This window comes from Bidens hawaiensis, unplaced genomic scaffold (genome assembly GCF_021521415.1).
Source record: "Bidens hawaiensis isolate Kalapana, Puna unplaced genomic scaffold, B.hawaiensis_p1.1 tig00016367_1, whole genome shotgun sequence".
Classification (NCBI taxonomy): Eukaryota; Viridiplantae; Streptophyta; class Magnoliopsida; order Asterales; family Asteraceae; genus Bidens; species Bidens hawaiensis.
Genome location: NW_027492501.1, coordinates 161,530 through 184,968, shown reverse-complemented (window position 1 = coordinate 184,968; position 23,439 = coordinate 161,530). Strand labels below are relative to the sequence as shown.

The window sequence follows — 23,439 nt, the reverse complement described above, 5'->3', positions numbered from 1 at the left end:
AGAGCGTTCTGGTGCGCTTCCGTAGGAGAATGCATATGCATGCAAATCTGCTGAACCGCATAAGACATATCCGGGCGGGTGAAAGTAAGGTATTGGAGGGCACCCGCTAAACTGCGATAGGCTGTGGGGTCACTGAACGGAGGTGCAGAGGTGTGACCCAATTTGGAGTTGGTGTCAACAGGGGTGGCAACGTGCTTGCAAGAATCCATGGAAGCCCGATGTATGATGTCTCTGGCATAAGCTTGTTGAGACAGGAACTTGCGGTCACCATTACGAGTGACCAAGATACAAAAAAAATAAGTGAGGGGACCTAAATCTTTCATTGCAATTTCACTCGCAAGAGTAGTTATGAGACGCTGACGTAAAGTTATCAGAGGATGTGACCAGGATGATATCATCAACATAAAGAAGTAAATACGCAGTGGTTGTCCCGTGATGATAAATGAATAAAGATGTGTCTGATTTACTTTGTATGAATCCCTGCAGTAACACAAAATCAGTAAATCACTGGTACCCACGGTGGCGCCTGCTTGAGCCCGTAAAGGGACTTTTTCAGCCGACGTACATGGTCAGGATAAGTGGGGTTGCGAAACCCCATGGGCTGGTACATGTATATTGTCTCTGTCAAGTTACCATGGAGAAAGGCATTGGTGACATCCAATTGGTGAACCAACCAAGATTCAGAGAGAGCTAAGAAGAGAATCAATTGAATAGTAGCCGGTTTAACATCCGGACTGAAAGTTTCCCCACAATCGATCCCAATCTGCTGACTTCTGCCATCACAAACCAAACGTGCCTTGTACCATTCCAGAGATTCGTCAGACTTGAACTTATGTTTAAATAACCACATACTATGAATGATGTGAAATCATGCTGACGAGGAACTAAATCCCATGTCTCATTTTTAATTAATGCACTAAATTCGTTGTACATGGCATTGTACCAATCCGGTAAGGACAAGGCAAGCTGGGATGAATTTGGTAGGGTGAGGAAGGTGGTGTGTAGGTTAAAGATTTGTTTTGATTTATGGATTCCGTCCATGGCACGGGTGCGCATGCTACGGGTGTTGGGAGGGGAGGGTGGTGGTGGTGGGTTAGCATGTTCGAGTGAGGTAGGTTGGTGATCGACTTGAACAGAAGCCGACGGTGGGGATGATGTAGTATGAGTGTTGGTTGGTTGGGTTTGGGCGAAGGTTGGCTGTGGGCTGTAGGTGGGTCTTGAGCTGGATGTGGTGTTTGGGGCGTCGAAGGTTTGGGGTCTTTGGCTGGAGGTTGGGTGTGGGCTGTGGTGTTGGGAGTGTGGACTGGGTTGATGGATGGGGATTTGGGTGAAAAACATGAGACAACATGAGAGGGTGAAAAGGTGGTGTAAGAAAGTTATAGGCATTTGGGCTAGGTGGAAGAGTAGTGGCATAGGGGAAAATGGTATCCTCGAATTGAACGTGGCGGGAGATGAGGATGGATTGAGTGGTGAGGTCGAGGCATTTATAGCCTCGGTGGTTTGGTGGATAGCCGATGAAGGCCATAGGTTTGGAGCGATTGGCGAGTTTGTGAATAGAGCTGGAGGGGAGTAAAGGATAGCAAAGGCAACCAAATACTCGGAGATGTTCATATATGGGGTTGGAGTTGTAAAGGTGACTGGTGTGGAGTGAAAGTTAAGATGTTTATTGGGTAGGATGTTCATAAGGTAGGTGGCGGTTTGGAGGGCGTGATGCCAAAAAGTGGGCGGGAGAGAGGATTGAGCTAGCAAGGTACGAACCATGTTGTTGATTGTGCGTATTTTTCGTTTGGCCTTGCCGTTTTGGGATGAGGTGTATGGACAAGAAAAACGGAAATGCATGCCATTGTTTTTGCAAAAAGTTTGGAAATAAGTGTTTGCATACTCCCTGCCATTGTCACATTGGAATTGTTTTATTTTCCGTTCAAATTGGGTAGTTATATAGTTATTGAAATGGATGAAGATGGAGAATACATGAGATTTGTTTGGAAGAGGATATGTCCATAAGAAATTTGTGAAATCATCAAGGAACAAAATGTAATAACAATGATCGCCGGTGCTTAGTACAGGGGAGGTCCACAAAGCACTATGAATAATATCAAAAGGCAAAGTAGTTGCATTACATGAATCATGAAAAGGAAACTTAACACTTTTTCCAAAAACACAAGGTTGACAAAGTGTGGCCTTATTTTTAAGAAAATAGGACATTATTTCATTTCAAAGGTGGGTATGGGGGTGGTAAGGTGAGGTTGCCTTGTCCAATGACGGGTATTTGCATGCCATTGCCAACGAAAATAGACTTGTTAGTTCATGAATTAAAAGAAGACGGGGAGATGTTACCTTGTGGAGTAGCCATGTGACCACTTGCACCATTGTCCATATAACCAGTCAGATCTAGTTGCTGGAGAGACATGGTGTAGAGAGCTTGCTGGATGTCGGTGGGAGTAAAACTTGCAATGTAGGCCTGGTCGGGTCGTGGACCAAGGATGCCCGTGGTCGTGGGAGGTGTTTTAGGAACCGAGGGGTAGGGGCATGGCGGGTTGTTGTAGTTGGCGGAAGCTCGAGGGAAGAATGTGCCCCACTGGTTCACCGCCCACGATTGTGGGAAGACAATATAATGGTGCGATGGAGGGTTCCTAAGGTTGCGGTTGTTACGCAAGTTGTTGTAGACCCGACCACGACCACGAGAGCGACCACCTCGACCAAGTCCACGAGTGGATGAAGGAGTCGAGTGGTCGGCAGGTGTGGAGGAAGTTGTGGTGGCTGCAAGTGCTGTTGCGGTTGAGGCTGCGGCACGAGTGGTGTGGTTCTTTTTCTTGTTTTCCTCCATGGAGCCGGGGCAAAACCAGGTAACGGGTCCCGATGTTGTAAGACAGTCGATATGCTCTCGTATTGATCGGTTAACCCACTCAACAGTTGGGTGACAAGACGTTGATTGTCGACAAGGGCCCAACATTCTGAAGTTGATCGGCGAGGTGTTTGACCTGTTGACAATAGGCAACCATCGAAGGAAAAGCTTCAAGGTGAATGTTGGAGAATTGTTGCTGAAGTTGTACATGGCGAGACTCTTATTGTCATTAAAATGGTTAGCTACGACCGTCCATGCCTGATGTGCGGTCTGACCGGATTCAATGATGATGTCAAGGAGGGCAGGGGGATATGGTGCCATAGATCTAGGACTATGGCGTCAATGCGAGACCACAGGGACTCGGCCTCGGCGGTGCAGCCAGGGCCTTGGCCGCATCTACATCAGAAGATGTGCTGGGGAAGAAGCGGCTGGTGGGCGTGGTTCCAGGTGATTTTAGACCTGGTAGCCCGAGAATGGACTTCAAAGAGGGTCGTCCATGTGGTATAGTTGGAGTTCTTGATTTCAAGAGTGATTGGGATCATGTTTTTGATATTGTTGATGGTAATGGCAGGGTGTAGTTTGGTTTCCATATTGGGAGAAATAAGGGGGGAGGTTAAGTGGAGGAGGAGGAGATCCGATGGAGAAAGAGTAGGGCCTGCGAAAGGTGGTGGTGGGAGAGGATTATACACCTGATACCATATAAGATTGTGTAATTGTCTGAATGATTTCCATTGATTCATTACTCCTTAACTTATAATAAAATGTTGACCCTGTAATATGGAAACACAATAATGTACGGCTAATGACGATCCTAATTGATAACTATATAATCTTGACAAATATAGATGTTATATACATGCTATTAATCTTGTTAGCTGCGTATGAAAAGGAAATATGACAGGTAGTACCCGATTTGTAAAGAAAAGTGAACCATTGAGCCAAGTGTGAGCTCAGGAGAACCATTACACAACAAGTATTTAATGGTTAATTGTGCTTGATAAATAAGTTGCCAAAAAGTAATAAATGTGACGAAGTAACCAGAACGAAATTGGTAGTAGTGGCCCCAAATTTTGCAAAGAACGACATGCAAGGGAAAAGTACTACGATATAAAGATGAATTTAAGAGTACTTGAATATGCACTACAAACCCCATGTGGTTGTTTGTTTATATTGTTGTGCATTCGTCATTGCCACCTTAAACATCAGCCTGACAGGGCCGTCTCCGAGGATTTAGATATCTCGGCTGAGTCGAAATAAAAAGCCCTATAGCCTTAACAAGTAACGAAATATATAAGCTAATTTTTTTAAATGATGGTTAATGTTATAACAATAAACATAGAAAAATATATTATTAAAATTAAATACCTTGATAACTAACTACACTCTTCTAACATTGGATAAAAAATAGCTTGGTCCTTGGGGGCTGGCTTGGTCAACCGCAGAGGAGCCTGGTGGTCAATAATGAACCAACAGTGGTGGTCGGCTGGGTTGGTTATTGTTCAGGTTTTGTTCAACATTCACAAAGAATGAAGGATGCAAAAAAGGAGTTTCAGTCAATGGCTATTTCTTTTATTTTGCATTGGGAGTTTATTTATATTTTTAGTTTTAGTTTGGACCCAATAATTTAAATTGATTAAATTGATGATAAATAAAAAAGAATTTTGAGCCCAATAAATATAAGATGGTAAAGATCAAATCATATTTTACAAGTTTTATATTTTTAAATGTATATATAAAAAAGATAGATATAAAAAATTTTGGCCCTAAAAATTGTGTGCCCCGGCCAACAGTTCGACCGGCACTACCCTCGCCGGGGTTGTAGATCTTCAGATCACTTGTTGGATAAAGAACATCGCCTTGCCACTAGGGGGCGAACCTAGTTGTCCCAATCCGGGGGAGGGGGGGGGTGGAGGGTTGTCGGTAATCATTAATATTTTCTTTAAGCGGTTTAATCCAAAGTGTCATATGAAATTTTGACATTCTCCCATGAAATTTAATTTGCATTGATCCCTAAAACCGTTGATAGCCGACACAAGAACCATTTACTTAAGATTTGTTTATTTTACAAATATAAAATTATTTGATTAACAAATATAATAGTATTATAATCTAAATAACTTATTATTTATTACCAGCGTTTGAAAAACTTATTATTTATTAGTTAGTTGTACCAATACCCATTGCTTGACTAATTATTATACACTCATCAACCAATTTAAAATCTAAGCCAAATAACTAACTATTTAGCCATATAAACAAATAAACACTTGCATAATACATTAAAAAATCAAATTGAGCGGCACTCTTTGATAGCGACAAACACAAGCCAAAAACAAAGCAATGATCAGAAGAATAACCAGTGCCTTCCCTTGGTCAGCTACCAGACCAGACTCCAAAACCGAAAAACATTATTGGATCCATTGGCGGACGGATGTTAAGGTTAGTGGGGGGTGTTCACCCACTCGATTTTTATAGGTTTTATATAATATCACATTTTATAGTGCTAATTTTAGTTGAAAAAAATTCTAAACCCTCTTATGTTTCTTTATTAGCCCCTCACATTCAACTTTTTTATAAAGTCCTATCCCAACCTAATAAAATGAAACCAAGTCCACTTCTACACTCCATATATATTAGGTTCGCATATACATTTTTACATAAATGAAAAAAAGGAAATCAAATCGTACGTATTATCTCAGCTCGTAAACCTTCTTGATTTCTTTATCTTATATATTATTATATATTGATGCTTTATTTTTTTTGTTTTTGGTAATGTTTCGTATGCTACTCTTTACTGTTAGAACTTAGAAGTTCTAATTCATATTATTAATTTTATTTTTTTGTTGCTCACTTGCTATGGAAAGTTTTTTTAAAACCAATCTCCGGACCTAGTTTAGTTGATTTAGATAATTTTCTTTGGGATCCCGTCGATATGAACAGAATTTTGGTTTACCACCCAAATCAAAGAGATGAGATACGAAGAAAGTATTGGATTAATGAAATCACTTAGAGGATAATTGTCATATACATTTTGTTAAAATGTCGTGTATTTTTCTTGGTTATATTTTCCCCCCACTGAGTTAAATGTCTAGATCCGTCACTGATTGGATCTATAATGGTTCTTATGGATCACTTTCCCTAAGATAACTTTGTATTTGATTTGTTCGGATAAGAAGATATCTATACGTGACTTTTCTTCTCATTATTTTTTATTATTATCTTAGAACAACAATTCATACACTTTCTAACTTCTAAATTACACGTTTGGAAAATTCAAGCCTTATCCAACACCTTGGTACCTCTAAGCTAAAGGTCCTTTGTCTTTTTTCTCCTCATTATTTGATTAATTACCTAATTAATGGTTTCTTCTCTTTCCTTACAAAGGCATCCAGACCATTAATTTGTGAACTAGCAATTGGTTTTGGGGAACTTGCTGGGGGCTGGTCCTAAATTTGTAGAAATTAAACCACCGAATGCCAAAATAAACGTAGATCTATTGGAAGAACATCTACAACATCCATGAAGTTGTAGATGCTATAGTATAAAAGAAAGGCTTGGCGTCACAGTTCAGTTTAAGTAATAAATGCTAACGTGCGCCTAACCAGGGTAGTCCATCTGTTGTTCCCACTCACACCACCGGCACAGCTGTAATCTTCCCTGTAATCATATGTTACAGCCACGAACTCATTTGCAATTGAAGGCACCTGGTGAAAAAGTGTGAGTTGTGGTGGTAGCGGGTTTCGATAGTTGGGGAAGAAGGAGACCAAGAGAAGAGAAGGCGAATTAGAAATTAGTATTTGAGGACTATTTTTAATTTAAAGGGACCCAATTTTCACTTAGGATCTATATGACTTTTTTACATAATAAGTGTAATTAAAAGTTTTAGAAAATAAAGGTAAAACAATCTTTTATTAAATTATTTTTAATGAATTGGTACATATGATATTTGAACTACTTTGCCAGGACCTAAATGTTATTTTTAGTTTTATGTGGGAATATATACTAGTTTCTACATTTGTAGGGTATATATGAAATTGCCACACTCGCTAGTTGCTACTCACACCTCTCAAGCCACCAGATTGTTTGATTTGTGATTTGAGACTTTTCATGCGTTTGACCCGAATTCACGGGTATGGGTATCACCAAACTCGGGTACTCCTTAAATGGGTTATAACATCTCATTTATTTGTGAACCTTTCATAATCAAATAATAATTTTCGTGGGTCATGAGAAGTCGGTTCTGATTATGGTTGATAACAGTTCAGCATTGGCACTCATGAAAAACCTGGTGTTTCATTGTAGGAGTAAACATATCCACACTCGTTACTACTTTATATGCGAGTGTGTTGATTGTGAACATGTGATGGTTGAAAATGTGAGTTGTGAAGAACAAAAGGCGGACATCCTAACGAAGCCTTTAGCTCGAGTCAAGTTTGCTGAGACGAGACAACTTCATGGAGTTGAATACCTCCCAATTCCCTAAGATAACTGACTGAAAAAAGTGAAATAAGACGTATTGTTGATAATTTCTTTGAGTGAATACTAAATAATGAAATCTAGGATCAATATCTGCAAACTATATTAATGCCTAACAAACTTAACAATAGAATGCAACAATTAAACTTATCTCTAGTGCGACAACATGTCCCAGTAAAAAAGATCGAGCCTGTTCCGGCTTAGTCGATACAAGTATCTACCTTTACCTGCCACTAGCAATGGGTAACATAGTATGCTTGCTTATGCTATCGTAGGTGCTTGAGCTTGAATTGCTTATAATGCCATCATTTGTACATTCATAGTCGATGATTGGTTCTTTGAGCAAATACTCACCTTCATCTTCATTTGAACTACTTTTCACCCATGGGTGCTTTTGTACCATTGATGCCAATATTCCTTGGAGCTCGATTGCTACTTCTTTCATGGTAGGCCTTTCTTCGGCTTTAACGCGTAAGCATCTTTCTGCCAATCTCGAAACTTGGATTATCTCGCTAGGAACATCATTTAGCTGCAAGCGTTCATCAAGAACCTGGAAGAGTCTCCCCTCTTTTAAGGAATATAAAAAATAAATAGCTAAGTTCCTCTCTTCCTCTGGCCTATCAAAACTAAGAACCTTTTTACCGGTTAAAAGTTCCACTAGTACCACCCCAAAACTATACACATCGCTCTTATCTGTGAGTTGATTTGTTTGCAAATACTCTGGATCTAAGTAGCCTAGTGTTCCTTGCACTATAGTGGCCAACTCAGTCTGATCAACAGGAATTAGCTTAGATGCCCCGAAATCAGCCACTTTTGCTACATAATTGTCATCCAAAAGTATATTCATTGGCTTGACATCCCGATGGATGATTGGAACGGATGCTGCAGAGTGTAAGTATGAAAGTGCCTCAGCTGTCTCCGTTGCTATTCTGAGTCGGATATCCCATGTAATAGCCGACGACTTGCCTTTGTTGTGGATATGATCAGAGAGGGTGCCATTTGGAATGAATTCATAAACCAATAATGGGATTTCTGTTTCCAGACAACACCCAATCAACTTTACCACATTCCTATGATTTATTTGGGAGAGGATAACCACTTCATTGATAAATTGCTCTATCTGAGCCTGTGTTTGATCTGGTAATTTTGACTTCTTTATGGCAACTATTCTTCTATCAGCAAGAATTCCTTTATAAACAGTGCCATAGCCACCCTTACCGATAATTCTGCTCTCATCATAGTTATTGGTTGCCCTCTTTAGCTCCTCTACAGTGAAGACTTTTGCTTGATCATGAGAACCCCCATCGCCAGAAATTCGTTGTTGTAACATTATTCCACCATTTTGTTTAAAGAATTTTTCTCTTAGCAGGATGAACTTTCTCTTCTTGAGTAGCAAGTACAACCAGGCAACAAATATAAGAAGAAATATAGCAGAAGTTGAGATACCTGCAACAAAAAAAGCTAACTTAGCATGAACACGCGATGAATAGATATCTCAAGGTAGCCTAAGATATAAACCGAAAAACTATGGCGACATTATTTACCTGCAACCATCTTTATAATGGTGGATTCATCAGCAGTGCAACCTGGTCCATTCTTCCTACCATCTCCAGAGTAACCATCTGGACATTTACACGTATAATTTCCAGGTGTATCTTTGCACTGAGTATTAGGTTTGCATTCATGAATTTCTAGCAAACACTCGTTAATATCTGTAAAATAACAAATGGTCAATCATTTTACTTGTGTGAATGTATAAATTAAATCGAAGCATCAAATATTCGGGCAAAAGTCAAACTTACTCTTGCAATCACCTTCAACATAAGGGTTGCCTTCATAACCTGCATGGCAACTACAACGATATCCATGACCTGTATAGTTTTTATCACATTCACTGTTTCCCATGCATAAGAATTCATCCATGCCCTTTGCTTCGTCACAAGTCACGTTTCCAATTGCCCAATCGAGTAACATCGGCATCCTTTTACTTTCAAAATTATCCAGGTAAGTTGTAGAAAATTTAAACTTCCCTTCTGCAACCAAAAAGCCATAGCTGCATGGGTTGAAATCCCATATATTCGAATGGTTAATATAGCTACGAAGTGTCATATTAAAAGAACTCAATTCTTCCGGCACTGCTGCTTCACAACACCCAACTCCCGAGCAAGAACCGTTTTTAATAAGGTTGTTTCTACCACACCAAGAAATGCACCCGGTACCAATATCTTTAGACTCATTCCATCTTCTTCCACTAACAAAAGCACGCGTGTCACACCCGATGGCTACAAATTTGTTCTTGGTGGAGACCCGGAACTCCTTTAAGCGCCCCAAAGTAAAAAATGGTCGGTTTCTTCTGATTGGACCAGTACTATTATAGCAATCTCTGCCTACAAACATCATGATCTCCACTTCACTCATGTTTATCGAAATACTTGTAATAACAAGATCGCTTGTTTTTTTGCCAAAGTATGGTATGTCTTCCCCGGATGATTCGTCACAAGTGACGAGGAATTCAGGACTCTGGTAGCATCCCTTACCTGAACCAAATGGGAAAGTAATATTCACATCGCCACACGAACTTCTACAATTTGGCCAGTCTTGAGCACTTGCTGCCCCGAAAGCTGCAATGATTGCAACTAGTAGTATTTTTAAATGCATAGTTTGCTTTCTCTGTGATTATGTGTTTGTAGTTTATGTATATGATTGAGGAAGGGTGATTAGGGATCTTATATAAGCATACCATGAAGAGTTGACTAATTGTTGAAAGATTCTGTTACGGGCTCCTTAATCTGCAATTTGCCCACTAGTTGATCATAGTTGAAGAGGTCTTTGATTTTTATATTTTTTTAGTTTTTGATAGAAAAGAAGAAAAGTAATCTTAAGTTTCTTTTTCTAAGACTAGGGTTATTTGGAAATTGGAAAGAAGGATTTAAATCAAAATGTCTAAATTTTCTTTTGTCTTTTAATTGTGTCTAACAACTTTTATATTTTAAAAGAAGTAAAATGACACAAATACTTGATATAATTTATAGAAAGTACAACCTGTATAGACCTTTTTAATAAACACTTGATATTAATTTATATGAGTAAAACAACCTATCTTTTCTAAAAGGGAAAATTCCCAAAGTAAACGTTTATGAATACATTTTTCTGGTTTTAGGTGTCATTTCCAACAAATTCCTAAAATAGGTATTATAAACTAGTCGTGACGAATAGTTTATGATTACACACGAGTAGTTTGTATAACCAATTAAAACTTGTCACGTGTCTATAAGCTAACCATAACGACCAGTTTCACTAATCATCTACTTGTAACGATTAAATAAGTTTAAAGCCTCGTAATCAACGCCCACGAGTAATTAAGAAATCATTAAGTCACGACGAGTGGATTCTAAAACTTTACGAGTCACGACAAGTTTACATTCCCGATACGAGTATTTTATTAGTAATTAACTCGTCTAGATAAGTTTACCCGGTAAACATTACGCATACGAGTAGTTTATATGTAGTTAAATCGTCATGACTAGTAATTTACATTCCCGATACGAGTATTTTATTAGTAATTAGTTCGTCCTGATAAATTTACCTGATTTACATTACGCATACGAGCAGTTTATATGTAGTTAAATCGTCGTAACTAGTTTACATTCCTGATACGAGTATTTTATTAGTATATAGCTCGTCCTTATAAGTTTACCTTATTTACATTGCACATACGAGTAGTTTATATGTAGTTAACTCGTCGTGACTAGTTTACCTTGTTTACATTCCTATACGAGTAGTTAATTAGTAACTAACTCGTCCTCATAAGTTTACCTGATTTACACAACCATCCGACTTGCAACCTACCACCAATTGTCGTTCATTAGATTCGTGGGTTTTAAACTCAAATACTTTGTTTAAAGCCATCATACCTAGTTCGATTTGTAACGCTTCTTCGTTTTTAAACACTTTGCCTATAATAGGATGCGAAGACGAACACAAACTTTTTTTCTCGCCTTTTGAACAACCATCTTTAGTAACTACCGGAAGAGGCGGTTCTTCATATTCCATGAATATATCCGTACCTAAAAGGGATTCGTTAGACAAAAGGCTCACTATCTTCTTCATTCATTGACATTGTCTCAACCAAAATATTCATATTCATTTGATGACAAAGGTATATTCAAGTCCGGAACAAACCCCACCAATTTCCCGATTCATTTTTCGTTTGTAAGTAACTCATTCGATTTCAAACTTTGTTTTGTAAAGTCTCCATTGTCATCATCAACAACGTAGACATAAACAAATTCATTTGGTCTTCCTTTAGCACGTTTTAGAAAAAGCGTCATGTCATAGTCGTCGTGTATATCCACCGGATATGAGTAATTACAGAACTTATAAGATAATCGTTTAACATAACCTATTTTAAAACGACTAGTAACAAAATCTATAAATTCACAATAACCGACCTCAAGATAGAGATACACCTTGTCGTCCACTATCAAACGGAACATACTCGGTAGCTCCCGTAGTTTCTTCCCACTTTCCGCCATAACAAACTACAATATTATAAATTTCCTCCTCCATTGATGTGTAGGTTAAAACAAAAACATGGCTTTTACAAATCCAACAACTTCAAAACAAAATTGTAACGACTAGTTTAAAATATAAAGTAATGAGACGAGTAGATTGTTACTTTAAACTAGCCAAGACGAATTATTTACTAATTAACTACTCGTATAGGAATGTAAACAAAGGTAAACTAGTCACGACGAGTTAACTACATATAAACTACTCGCATGGGTAATGTAAATAAGGTAAACTTATCTGGACAAGCTAATTACTAATAAAATACTCGTATCGGGAATGTAAACTTGTCACAACGGGTTAACTACATATAAACTACTCGTATGCGTAATGATTACCAGGTATACTAATCGAGATGAGTTAATTACTAATAAAATACTCGTATGGTAAATGTAAACTAGCCATTGACCAAGATCTACTCGTAACGACCAGGGCCGTCTCCAAGAATTTAAATACCTCAGTCGATCTGAAATAAAAAGGCCCATAGGCCTTAACGAATAATGAAATATATAAGCTAATTTTTAGTGATGGAAACTAGGTATTCCGTATCCGAGAATTTAAACTAGCTAATTTCTAGTGATGAAATATATAAGCCCACTGGCCTACCTCGATTTCTTTTTTGGATTAGTAGGTTTAGAAAAAAAACTTTTGGATACTATGTATATGGATGCGTTAGTGATGGAAACTAGATATTCTGTCATCGCAGATAACAGAATATGACACTTTATCACGTATTTAAACTAGTAATGCTAGTAAAAAACTATATATGAATCAACATTATCTCTCAATTTATAAAGACACAATAATTATGCGTCAACCGGTTCCAAACATCATGCATTTTAGCGTGGATTCATATGTAAAGACCGATCATATTTCTATTTTATAATTCCATTATAAATCAAGTAGAGGGTTTAGTAATACTAATAGTAAAACTTAAAGGTTAAAATTGTTTATGTTTAAGTTAATATTAAAATAAGTGAGGGATCATTTTTCTCATATGCGAAAACTTAGTTTGAAACACATTCCTGCTGGCTGTTGCAGATGCTTTCCCGTCTCTGACTATATCCTAATATTCCGGCGTCGCGCTGTGAACGCGAGTTTTAAACACAGAAATTAAAAAATAAATGGACCAATTGACGGTGTTGTTTGACTCAGGATCTTTTACCGATAAATATATATATACGTAAAAAAGGTTTGCCCCTGAAAATTAGGTGCCTCGGCCGAAGGTCCGGCTCGCACACCCCATGAGCCGGCCTGGTAACAACTAGCTAGTCCTATCAAACTAACCATTCCGGTTAGTATTTTGTAAAACTAACCAATTCGATGCATTTGGTAATCAAATGCATCTTGGTGGTTTGTTTGATAAACTACTCGTGACTCGTAAAGTTTTAGAATCTATTTGTCGCGACTAAAGGAATTCTTATTTACTCGTGGGCGTTAATTACGAGGCTTTAAACTTGTTTAATCGTTACGAGTAGATTATTAGTGAAACTGGTCGTTACGGTTAGCTTATAGACACATGACAAGTTTTAATTGGTTATACAAACTACTCGTGTGTAATCATAAACTATTCGTCACGAGTGGTTTATAATACCTATTTTTGGGAATTTGTTGGAAATGACACCAAAAACCTACCTGAAAAACGTATTCATAAACGTTTATTTTGAGAATTTTCCCTTTCTAAAATTATTGGTCCATGTCAAGTATTAATTCGTTAAAAAAAACTTTCAGTTACTCATATAGAACAATCTACAAGTCATATTCAATGGGTTATTCGGAAAGCCAGAGTTGACATAAATCGTCTTTGGGATAACTTCTGCTTCAAAACTAAAGAACTTGCATATGTCCTAAATTGTAAACATCTACAATAATACATATACGTACGTAACTCATTAAATACCTAATATGCAACCAACTTATTTCCTCATGCCTTTTGTGACAAGTTTATTGGTGTTTTGGCCATCGTATAGAGTTTTTATAGTATTGTAACAATTTCAATTACGTTTGATATTAGAGAAAAAACATAAGAGTGGTCTCCTGATTCTCATTGGAATCTCTATTATATATATGTACATGTGTGTGTCACGTAACATGTGACATTTACGTGTTCCGTCTTATGGTCAAAATCAGAAACGACGTGGTTTTTTAAAGTTTTTAACTATTAAGATGTGAATAAGTTTAAATTTTCACAAGCTCGTCCTTACTTTTGCCAAATAAACTTTGGTTGCATAAAAGTGTAATTAAGTATTAAGATGTGAAATAAGTTTAAATTTTTCTAGCTAGTTTGTTGTTTAATTGGTTTAATGAGAATTTTGGAATTGACAGATGAATTTGAACCTTTCTAGTGAGTCGTTTAATTGGTTTAAGATATATATAGTCAGATCAGCAGGCCACTGGGATTCTTTACTCCTGGATGACTTTTCAATCTGTTGAGCGAGCATGCTTTGAAAAACTTAGTTCACCTACCTTTATCCACAGTTCTTTAATAAGATTGAAAATTGTTATTTTTTTTAAAGACCACTTCAACAACAAACCCACCCAACCCACCAAATGGTCAAGTTGTAGTTTCCAAGCCAAGTCTGTAGCAGTTTTGACAGAACAAACAGCACGACGGATCCAAACACTTTTGTTAGGGGGCAAAAATGGATCAAGTCAATTAAACAGAAAATGATGATAAATAACATTATAAAGTTTTATACTCCCTTCATTTCATTAGAAGTGTTTTAGTTTGAAAAACACAAAGCTCAAGATAGATTGAATGATTAATCTTTTTGTTTACCGAATGACAATAATGCCCTTAAAACTTGGGTCAATCAATATTGTTTATTAATTCTAATTGTGTGTGTTTAAGTGAAAACTTGAAAAATAGTCAATAAACTTTGAAAGTGAACATTTGTAATGAGACAAATAAAAAAGAAAATGTGGACACTTTTAATGGGACGGGGGATAATATTTAAACATTTATAGAATTTTTTAAATATGATTAGAACAAGTACATCACGATATAGTGTTTATTTCGAGTATACCTATTTTAATAAGGTATAAACGGGAAATAAATGAGACTTGTTCAAATAATCTAAAAAATTTACAGATGTTTTTTTTGATTTATAATGGTTTTCATTTTCATTTCATTAAATTAGTTAAAAATATAAAACTACTAGTTTTTATCCCGGGGTTGTTTAAATTTTTCGTTTATGATATTGTGAAGGTATTTTTTTTGGATTTTAGTTTATTTATTGTAAGAAAGTAATAATATATATATTTGAACCTATTTTGATTAATTTATAATGGATTATGTTCATTTTTTAATGAAACGTTAAATGAATTATCAACTTAATTTTTACATTTATTCATTTTATGTTCATTTGATATAATTTGAATATTATTTTGTGAAACTTTTCATTTAAGTTAAACTAAAAAGAAAAAAGAATCGCTAATGTAACTAAATACATCTTGAGAAATTAAATTAGGGTTTAATAACGGTGTTTGTTTACATTTTACGTTTCCAATATTTATATATTTTTTTTGTATTTTACTTTTATTTATTATAAAGAAATTAATAATATACTTGAGGTTTGATGATGAAAGAGTTTCACAAATAAATGAGATGTTTTAACTCGTTTAAAAGCTATCCGGGGTTGATGAGACTCGTGAACCGCTTATTTTTTTTACTTTATTTACTATAAAATTGTTTCATGATTATAAATAATATCTTTTTTTAAACGTAATTGGATATTAATTTTTAGTATATCCCTAATTTATAGAATTTAATTATCAAATATTGGGTGAGATTAATTTTTAAAATAATAAGATGTTATAACTCGTTTAATGGCTATCTGGGTTTGGTGAGACCCATACCCGTGAATTCGGGTCAAGTGCGTGAGAAACCACCATTTACAAATAAAGCAATTTGGTGGCTTGAGAGAAAATAGGGAGGTTTCGTTTATATATATTTAAGATAGTCTACCAATTTCGAATCCTTGCAGTTTTTTTACATAAATGATATTTACACAAGATGTAAAATATATAAAACTAGTTAAACTATTACCAATTTTACCAATTTTTTTATATATATAAAACTATTTACCAATTTTTATCTATAATTTGTTTTTACTCGTTTTGTTATTTTATATTTTTGTAATGATTTGCTTTATTTCTTAATGTAGTTTTGTATCAATTTAATAAGCATATATTAGTTTATTACATTCATTATATTTTTTAACGTTAATTGTTTATTCTTGGATACGCTTATGCCAATCGTTTTTCCAAATGAGTCTCGCGGATACATATAATTCTGGCTCAAATAATAAATCTAAATTTTTAGTTGGTTAGTAACCGAAAGCTTCACTAGCTTACGCTCTGACCCGAGTAGCATGGGGTACGTGGAATCCCGTGTGAATCAGCAAGGACCACCTTTCAAGGCTAAATACTCCTCGATGACCGACAACGAAACATTGAGGGAAGTGTGAAGTAGAACATGAAACCGTAAGCTCCCAAGCAGTGGGAGGAGCCTAGGGCTCTAACCGTGTGCTTGTTGAAGAATGAGTCGGCTACTCATAGGCTAAGGAATTGGAAATCCTTCTCCCGAAAATTTCTGCAATAAATTGGGGTAGGTCGCTAATGGAGTTTCCTATCCACGATTTTGTTATTTACTAAGATAAGTTAACACGATTAATATATAGGAACATAGGATGAATCTCCGAGATGGGTAGAAATAGAAAGCGATGTTTAATGTTTTGCTTATGTACAACTTCAAAGTAAGAAACATCATAATTGGATTAAGTATACCATCTTTTAGTCATTCATTGAATGATAAATCATTACAAGTGAAATTCATCAGTTCAAGCCTGATTATCCCTAAACCCAATATGAATTTTTCATTTTAATTTGCTACCCCTCCGTGATTGAATGAGAATGATAAGAGAATCGTGGGGATTTACATGAGGGGGCAGGGATGGCTATATTTCTGGGAGTGAATTTCGGGTGAATATGAAGCGTATGGATACAAGTTAGGCCTAGGAATGAAAGAGAATTATGAATCCCTTTTGTCTACGAGCAAGGAAGTTATAAGTAATGCAACTATGAATCTCAAGGAGAGTTTAATTTTGGCTCAGGATGAAAGCTAGCAGCATGCTTAACACATGCAAGTCGGACGGGAAGTGGTGTTTCAAGTGGCGGACGGATGAGTAACATATAAGAGCCTGTCCAACAACAACTATAAACAACTACTAATACACCGTAGGCTAAGGAGAAAAAGGATGAATCCACCCTAGGAGGGGTTCGCGTCTGATTAGCTAGTTGGTGGGGGAATAGCTTACCAAGGCGATGATCAGTAGTTGGTCGTAGTTGGTCTGAGAGGATAATCAGATCTCGAATGCTCTCAATTTCGGTACGTAGACCAAATAAGACAATTCAAGCAAAAGTTCCTATAAGCTCACGAGCTTGGTCTTACTTCACTATCGAGAAACGAAAGAATACTTCCATCTCCAAGTTTAACTTAAACTTACCTCCCTCTTTTTGGATTCATACGGCTAAGGGACAGTCTCAAGTAGATAGTTTCTATGGGGCGTAGGCCTCCCAAAAGGTAACGGAGGCGTGCAAAGTATTCCTAGGGAAAAAAAAGATTGGTCCTCAAGTGCAAAGGTAGAAGGAATCTTGACTACAAGACCCACCCGTCGAGCAGGACGAAAGTTCGCCTTAGTGATCCGACGGTTCTTAGTGGAAGGGTCGTCGCTTAACGGATAAAATTTATTCTAGGGATAACAGGCTGATCTTCCCAAGAGTTCACATCGACGGGAAGGTTTGGCACCTCGATGTCGGCTTTTCGCCACCTGGGATGTAGTATGTTCCAAGGGTTGGGCTGTTCGCCGATTAAAGCAGTTCGTGAGCTGGGTTCAGAACGTCGTGAGACAGTTCAGTCCATATCCGGTGTGGACGTTAGAGTATTGAGACTACCTCTGGTGTACTGGTTATCGTGCCTACGGTAAACGTTGGGTAGCCAAGTGCTGAGCGGATAATTGCTAAAAGCATATAAGTAATAAGCCCACCCCAAGATGAGTGCTCTCATATTCCGACTTCCCAGAGCCTCCGATAGCACAGCCGAGACAACAAGTTCTATGCCCTGCGGTGATTGAGCAACAGAAGTTTTAAGAATTCAAGAGAAAGAGAAGGTAACTGCAAGACGAGCCATTTATCATTATGATAGGTGTCAAGTGGAAGTGTAGTGATGTATGTATCTGAGGCATCCTAACAGACCAATAGACTTGAACTTTGTTCCTGCATGACCCGATCAATTCGATTGGGCACTCGCCATCTATTTTCATTGTTCAGCTCAGCTCTTTGACAACATGAAAAACCTAAATCGACTTGGTAACAGATCGCTTCTTCCAAAGCATGCCCCATTCGTCCCGCTTGTAACAATCCAATTAGTTCTCCAAGTGAAAAACCATTAGGCCCAAATCCAATCCTAGGGAACAGTGAAGCTTCATAAGGTTTTTCTGTCCAGGTGCAGGTAGTCTGTATCTTCACGGACATGTCTATTTCACCAAGCCTCTCTCCGAGACAATCCCAGATCGTTACCCCTTTCGTGCGGGTCTAAACTTACCCGATGAGGAATTTCGCTACCCATTCATCAAGTCACCAACTTCCATGACCTTCCGGCACTGGCAAGCATCAACCCCCGTACATGGTCTTACGACTTTGCGTAGACCTGTTTTGGTAAATAGTCGCTCGGGTATGGTCACTACGACCCCCTTTGTGAAGAGGCAAGCATTCTCTCGAATTTACGAGGCTAACTTTCCGAGTTTCTTATAGAGAGTTATCTCATGCCCCTAGGTTGTAACACCCCAACTTTAAGCGGAATACGTCCGGGTACAATGTACATGCCACTCAAAAGCTTGCAACAGTATTAATAGTGACAATATATCTATTTTATTCCATAATTTTCACAAGTACTCATGATGTATAAGAAATTATACATCTTTTCAGCACTAAAATATCTCCAAATAAGCGAAATTTCGGCAAATATATTAGAATAAATAACCACTAATGTTTATAATTTCTACCTATAGGTAAATATAGTCCTAAGAAATAAAACAAGCTGAAATACAAAGAAAAACGGAGATAAATGGTGAAAACTGACTCAACACACCTCATGGTGAATCAAAGCATGGTCATTCCTATAGCATGCAAAGTAAAGACAAAAATCAAGAAGTCATGTGACATTTGTCATTTTCGGTTCGATTTATATTCGTAATTGTATTGTAAACCCGACCCATTTTTCTTTCCGGATCCTTTGATATTAATAAAATAGTGTGTTTTAAGTTATAATTTTGTTCCAAACTTTGTCATTTTCTTTTAAGGCCCTTAACGGTGTTCAAAACGCTTATTCCATGCTCAAAACGACCTAAAACGAACTTCAAGGACCAAAGTTGCCAAAAAATTAATCCCATAAATATTTTTATTAACTATAATTTCCAGATTTCTTTTAAGTATTTTAATTATTTTATTTTAATTAATGGTTTTACTTTAATTCAAGAACAACCAATGGACATTTTTGCATGAGATTCTATTGGTGGAGCCTGTCACCCTCTCAGGCATTTCTCTTCACTCTTAGCCTAAAATTACAAGTGTATTTCACTTATTTTAAGGTTGCTCATTCACTTCTTTTCTCTCCCAAACAAAGATTATATCCCCATCTCTTCAAGGATTCTTAATAACAAGAACCATTCTTTAATTTTTGTTTTGTTACTTAAGTTTGTGGTACAACATATATATAATAATTATATAACTTGTTTGCACATATTTATCTTGCATAACTTCTGCTCATTTTAGGTTATTTGTTATATTTGCAAGTTCCATGGTAATGAGTTCTAAGAGTCTATGCTTCGGTTTATCCGTAAATAGCTCTAGACTGTAAACCAAACTTTTGTTTAAAAACTTTGTTGTTAACTTTTTGGTTGTAAAACTTAATTATTTTCATTTGTACATTATTATACAAGTTCTTGGTTATTTGGGCATGTGGAGACCATCAAGGAATGTATTGTGAGATGGAAACCGAGCCAATCCGATTTTTACTCGCTTAAGACACACAAGTGTGTTTTTAGCTATCAAGACTTGTATATTTCTTTAAAAATAGTTTACAAACTGATTTTAATTATTTTTTTAAGTACTTGGAAATGTTGGATCCAACTTGATCTCATAACATAGTTTGGACAGACAAAACCGAACACTCGCTTAATGTGTGTTGTTAGTCCTAAAACACATACTTGTTAAGTCTTAATAAGTTTTATTAAGTTGTCTCATAACACTCATTATTTTGGAAAGTGACTTTGGGTTTGACCAATTATCAAGACCCGAACCAACAACCCGAACACTCGTTAAAGACGCGTTTTAGTATCTTTATCCCAAAGGAACTTGCATCCATGCATTTTTCTCACCTTATTACTTAACATAGGTTAAGTAAATATTAAGGTTAGATACTTTACCCGGTTTCGAGCAAACTTACATTTTAAAGGGCTATTATTATAAATTCTTAAATAGTTACATTTTAAACCTTGAACTTTAATTGTTTACTTTTTGCAACAATTATTTTATTTAAAGATCTTTAAGACAACCTTTCTAAATCCAAGACTTTCTTTCATTTAGGCTTCATACGTTAAACTCGTCGTACCGGCAAATCTCAAAATTATCATCTTTCAAGTTTATTACTTGAATGTGAGTACTTTCATACCCCGTTTTCCATCTTTTTTTGGGGTGACATTTCATCTTATCTAAACTAAATGTTTTATACTTGGGTCTTCAACCACAAATGTTATTTATATACCTTACTTAAATAATTGCTCGATTTGGTGTTCTATGAATATATGTGTTTATCGCTTTTTGTTGGTTGGTCTATAAATCCTAGACTATTTGGCATCCCCTTATAGCAAGGTGTCATTAACGTAATGCAATTAACGATAACTATAAAATCCTAGACTATTTGGCATCCCCTTATAGCAAGGTGTCGCTAACGTAAATCTATTAGCGATTTTATCTATTTATCCAAGTTATTGCTCTTATTTTTTGTTTTGTATACAAGTTTTCTGGCTTTTTCTTATTATATACTTATACTAGTTTGAGCCTCGTGTATTACACGTGAAATTGATGAAAATTATAAAATTTAAACTATAATCAAAATACAATCGACAACACAATTATTATATATTGTTAATAAAATTACAATTTATATTAAAATTATTGGAATTACTAAAGAAACATTACGCAAATATTTACTTATAAGAAAAAATTTCCTTGTACACTATGTTTGCGGTTGTGTTTGTCAATATACCTAATAATCAAAAATTTTAGTCAATGCATGCTTGTAAATCTTGACAAAGCGACGTATAGATGTCCGTGTGAAAACACGAGGTCTTTCAAGTACAAGCCAACCATAAATAATAAAACAAGATTATGTATTAAATCTTAATCTTAAATATATATAAACGAAACCTTCTTAAATTCTCTCAAGCCATCAGATTGCTTATTTGTAAAAGAAGGTTTCTCATGCATTTAAACTGAATTCACGAGTATGGGTCTCACCAAACTCATATAGCCTTTTAAACGGGTTAGAACATCTCATTATATTAAAAATTGATATCATCAAATATTTTATATGAAAATCCTATAAAATAGGGATATACTAAAAATTAGTATCTGGTTTTTTATAAGATATCATTTATAATTAAAACAGTTTTATAGTAAAAAAAAGCAGGTCATGGGTCTTACCAAACCCATATAGCCTCTAAACTAGGTTATAAAATCTCATTTATTTGTGAACCCCTTTAATCATCAAATCCTAAGTATATTAATAACTTCCTTACAATAACTAAAGTTAAAATCCAAAAAAATATATTAAAATTAGAAACGAATAATATAAAACAACCCCGTATTACAGAAATAAAAGCTAGTTATATATATATATATATATATATATATATATATATATATATATATATGATAGCTAAGAAAAGAACTTCATGATTCTAGCTTTCCAAAATAAACCAACAGAATAAATTTAAATGGTTAGTATGTCGATAAGCAAAATTATGAGAATGTGTCAATTTATATAATGAAAATTTTTAAGGAATAAAGTATTTTAATTGACTTTTATTTTATTGAAAATACTAAAAAATCATAATAAAGCAATGTTCCGACCACTTCAATCCCATTTGGCATGCTCTTTTTCTATAACTAAATTATTTCATTTTATTACTTAAGGATAAACTTGACGTTAAAATATAAAAAGAAAAAATAATAATAAATAAATAAACATTAACACACTTGCTTTATATATACATAAGAATAAGGCTATTTTAGGTTGGGTTGACCCACATGGGATCCAAATAACAAAACGGGTTTAAAAAATGTGAGTATGGCTGAGAGAATGACAAGTGGCACAAAGTAGTATTATTTTATTATAGTAGTAGATGCTCAAACTTATGAATTACTCACCAACCTTTGTGTTGATAAACTTTATTTTATGAAATGTTATAGGTTTGCATCTAGGTTGATTGTGGAGTTGAAGGAAAAAGACATCGAGACCTTTAGGATATTTAGCAAAAATGAACAATATTTGATTTGATATACTTTGTTATATTTGTCTTATGAATATTGTTATGTGACGATTTCGATGTTGTGAAATGAAATGAGTTTGTTTAATAATGTCGCTTTAAATAGTGTAATGTGCTTATGGGCAATCGTTGCACCCGGCATGTTCTGCCGCCTTTGGTCGGGGTGTGACAAGTCAAGACATGGCCATGTTACCCAAGACACACCCCTTGTTATCAAGAGCAAGAAGAAAAGACAAAATAGAATATTCTTTAGCAAAAAAACATCCATGCCTTCCCAAGACACGACCATGCCTTGAACTACAAGATAAAAAGAATAAACGGGTCAAATTTGGACTGTTGTGGTACTTAACACGGTCGTGCTTACCTTCAGTTGTACGATTTGACAAGAGCAATCGATGCAGCAGGACAAAAGAAGATGGCACATTCGTGCCCTGCTTAACGTGGTCGTGCCTAGAGGACCTAGACAACCTATAAATTGAATGTTTTTATTCTTAAATGGACTTGAACACCTCTTGAAGAAGCATTCAGTACTCTCCAACAACCTCTTTTCACCACCATTAATAAGGGAGTTAATCCCATCCATCCTACACTTGAAGATTAAGGAGATTAAGCTTTTGGGAGAAGTCATTAGCATCAAAGATTGGTCATCCAAATTGGTTAGATTGTTTCAATTGATCATGTTTGTATCTATTACTTTGATAATTACAATTATGCTTATTAGTGGCTAAACTTCCACTGTATCATCTTGGTTTATAATGAATCTTAATTGAAGGTTAATAATGATAGTAAAACATGTGATTGATTTTTAATAACTAATGGTTATGTTGCAATTATTACTTGATGAGGAATGTTAAAATACTGTTAAAAGATACCCCAAATGTTATGCTTGTCGATAAGCCGAGAAATTGCTAGTCTTGTGAAGCCTTGGGGAACCTTAGA

At 35.9% G+C, this 23,439-nt stretch overlaps 1 protein-coding gene across 1 annotated transcript; it reads right to left on the bottom strand.

The window, feature by feature from the left end:
* Positions 1-7,338: 7,338 nt before the first annotated feature.
* On the bottom strand, positions 7,339-9,994 carry LOC143551367 (wall-associated receptor kinase 2-like). The gene is made up of 3 exons (XM_077041823.1): positions 9,124-9,994; positions 8,866-9,033; positions 7,339-8,767 (listed from the first exon to the last, which is right to left on the bottom strand). Exons 1-3 carry the CDS (start codon positions 9,977-9,979, stop codon positions 7,545-7,547), a joined length of 2,247 nt encoding a protein of 748 aa, XP_076897938.1. The 5' UTR covers positions 9,980-9,994; the 3' UTR covers positions 7,339-7,544.
* Positions 9,995-23,439: the final 13,445 nt, after the last annotated feature.